This window comes from Bison bison, unplaced genomic scaffold (genome assembly GCF_000754665.1).
Source record: "Bison bison bison isolate TAMUID 2011002044 unplaced genomic scaffold, Bison_UMD1.0 scf7180017864304, whole genome shotgun sequence".
Taxonomy (NCBI): domain Eukaryota; kingdom Metazoa; phylum Chordata; class Mammalia; order Artiodactyla; family Bovidae; genus Bison; species Bison bison.
In genome coordinates, this window is record NW_011494876.1 from 16,017,787 (window position 1) to 16,021,184 (window position 3,398).

At 60.0% G+C, this 3,398-nt stretch overlaps 1 protein-coding gene across 1 annotated transcript in view; it reads right to left on the reverse strand.

Moving 5' to 3' along the window:
- Positions 1-3,398, reverse strand: part of DAG1 (dystroglycan 1 (dystrophin-associated glycoprotein 1)) — a 20,714-nt gene that overhangs the window by 379 nt on the left and 16,937 nt on the right. Inside the window, exon 3 of the mRNA XM_010851856.1 lies at positions 3-2,159. Within this exon, the coding sequence (XP_010850158.1) occupies positions 3-2,159 (2,157 nt within the window). The remainder of the gene's footprint in view (positions 1-2; positions 2,160-3,398) is intronic.

Consider the following 3,398-nt stretch of genomic DNA (forward strand, 5'->3'; position numbering starts at 1 on the left):
ATGCTGGAGGAGGGCGGGGGCTTGGAGTCGTCCAGCTCGTCCGCAAAGATGATGGGCACCCCCTTCTTGATGAAGGTGGCTTGGTCCTCCAGGGTGAGCTTGCCCTTCCGCTTCTTGCGGTAGCAGATCATGGCAATGATGCCCGCGATGAGCAGGATGGCCGCCACCACCACGGCCGGGATGACCGTGTGCAAGTACACATCGTCCTCGCTGCTCTTCTCGGGGTCCCGGTCTGGCACCTCCGTGGCTGGTGCCTCCGAGGGCACCCTCATGGGCGGCGCCACTGGGACAAACTGGAGATGCCGGCAGCTGCCAGAGCCCGTCACTGTGATGCTCATGGCCTGGAAGTCAGGCTCCAGTGCGTTGACGAAGGCGCCTCGAGGCTTCCCGTCATCCTCAGCGATCCTCCGGCTCAGCGCCGTGATCTGCTCCTTGGGGCAGGGCTCCAGGGGCAGGGTATTGTTGGTCCACTCCACCACAATGGAGCCCCGGGTGATGTTCTGCAGGGTGATGGTACTGCAGTTGCGGTCCCCGAAGGCAAAGGCCAGCTTCTTCACCAGGGCAATCTTCTTGTGAATGTCGTTCGTCACGGCTGCAGGGTCACCTGTCAACTTAGCCTTGAAGCGTGCAGGAGCCTTGTCCCCTTGCGGGCGCCTGTGGACATGAATCTCAAAGGCGTCCACCGCCGACAGGCCCCCCTTGTCCGTGGCGTGCATGAAGTACTCGTGCTTGCCCACGTGGCTGCTGTCTGGCAGGCCATACATGAGCTGGCTGTTGCTGTTGAACTGCACCCACGACTTCTCGCCTACCAGCTGCTGCTCCCGAAGCTTCAGGGTCAACTTCAGCTTATCAGTGGTGGTGTCCTCGTTGTCGTAGAAGGTATCCGATGGGATCTTTACCTCAAAGTAGGTGCCGACCCAGGCGTCCACCCTGTCGATGTGGTTCTTGAGCTCTGGACGCTGGTTGGGTTCCCCTCCATGGGGTACCCCGCTGGTGGTGGTGCGGATGCGCGTCGGCGGGGAGGCGGTTTCCAGTCTGGTGATGGGTGCCTTGGTGGTGACCCGGGGCACCGGTCGGGATGTCCGCGGCTTCTTGGTTGGCCTTCGAGTAGTGGTGGTAGAGGAGTCAGTAGAAGGTGTGGCTGGTCTGGGCGTGGACACTCGTGGCTTCTTGGTGGTCGTCGTAGGAGGGGTGATGACTGCTGTGGGCTCCACGTAACCAGGAATGGTCATTGTTGGGCGGATCTGGCTGGGAACTGTGGTGCCAGCTTCTGACACCCGAGTGGGCTGGATGGGGCCAAGGGTTGGGGTCTGAATAATGGCACCTCGAGTCCGAATGGTGACTGTGGGCTTCCCGGGAACAGGGTCCCTGACCGGAGGAGCCATGGTCTCTGTTGGAGGAGCAATGGCTGGAGACGTGGGGGTGGGCACAATTCTGGACGGTGGCTCCTGGATGGCCGTGGTGGGGGGCCCAATGGCCGTGACAGGTGTGGGCGTGGCATGGATCTGCCTCCGGATGCGTTTGGGCAGAGGGGGTTTCTTGTTGGCGATGTGCCAGCCCACCACAGGGTAGCCGAGCTGCGCAGACATGGCGCCCTCCCTGGCAGGGACCTCCACACCACGAATGTCAGGCACACTGTTCTGGTTCAGGGCGCAGCCCAGCTTCCAGGAGAGCAGGGCCCCGTTCTCCACCACCTTCTTTGCGTTGCCTGGGCCTGCCATGAAAGCCGACATGTCAAACAGTCTGTTGTTCACCACGGGTACCAGCTTCATGTTGTGCGGCTCAACTTCAGAGAAGCCCCGCATCCGGCACAGCAGGTCGATCCTTTGCTTTGGGGTCATCTTGGTGAGGTCAGCGTCCAGAATGACTGTCAGGACGGTCACAGGCTCATCAGCAGCACAGACCGAGGACACCACCTCGCCGGGGTCCGGTGAGGCCGCCCGCAGCGACTGCGGCTCGCTGTGGTCTTCAGGGTAGACCTCGATAGAGAACACGCTGGAAGTCTGGGGGACGTGGCTCCCGTTGGCCCCCAGTCGTGCAGCGCTGACTGAAATGTAATGCACCCCCTTATCGGTGTCAAGGGGGAGACCCTCCAGGGTGTGGCTCTGCGGGTCCCAGTGCAGCCAGGATGGTAAGGCCTCCTTCCCCGCGGCTGATACCTACGAGAGACATCAGTGTGAGTTAGTCGCTACGCTCACTGCATAACGTGACCACAACAGTTAACAGGGGCCTAGCCTGTGGGGCAGGCCTGAGGTACAATTCAGAATTCCTGTTGGAGGAACCACCTCCGCTTCACCTGTCACAAAAGACTGGGGCCGCCAGATGGGCTAGTGTGGAAGGCCAATGACTCGCCCGAGAGTCACACAGTGGGGCAGTGCTGGCACAGGACTGGTGCCACAGAGCTCAAGAATGTTGCAGTGACATGCCTGCCACCTACTCACCCACTCTGCCTGCCCCAAGCCCGAGGCTCTCCCTCCTCAGCACTCCTTTCCACCCTCACCTCAGACTTCTCCCCGGCCCTCCACAGACACCACAACTTTGCGCACGCCCTACGCTTGGCCTGGAGTGCCTTTCCTGCCCAGAAGCAGAAATACTGCGGGGTGCAGGGACAGCTCAGTGCCCCCAAGTGACTCATTTTACAAATGCCACACTACATTCCAGTGCGGTGGGGCACATCTGGTTAGCTGTAGCTGATGTCCCCATTAACCCTGCTTTTCGAATCTCAAGCAAAACTGCAATGCCCAGAGAGGGAGGAATGGAAACAATGGCTCTAAGAAGAGTGTTTACCAAAGGCATCCCAAGGACCTCTGGTCTCTCTGAGAGAGAGTTCAGTAGTCCGCTTCATTTGGGAAATACACGGAGCTCACCTCTGCCCTTGGAAGACTGGAGCACAGAAGCAGGCCTCAGGAACTCATCCCCTTTTCCACCCAGCAGCACCTCCCAGACTTATTTCAGGGCCGAAGTCCTCTTCCACCGTGACGTGACTGGTGATACGTAAAGCCCCCCAAGGGAATGCCACCATAAAAACTTCCACTGTCAGCTGACGAGAGGGAAATGAGACTCACCTCTTGTCCAGGCCCTACCTCTGACTCCTCTCACCTTTGGGAAATACCCGCTCCTGCCCCCCGTGCAAGAAAGGGGGGACCTACTCTCTGGTCTGCCTCGAGGCACTCAGCTCCACTGTCCTGTCCGTCCAGTGCAGAGACACGCTGGCCAACAGACGGAATGTCTCACTGCCAGCCTCAGCCCAGGGACTGCCCTTCATGGTCACTGCTGCTCAGGAGAGGGACACCCTAACAGGCTTCTCTCCCTGTGGCAGGAAGGCCAGAGCTATGTCTGCTGGGTTCCCCAGGGGCCCTGGTTCCTCAGGCTTCCTCCTTTTTTTTGGCTTCCTCCTC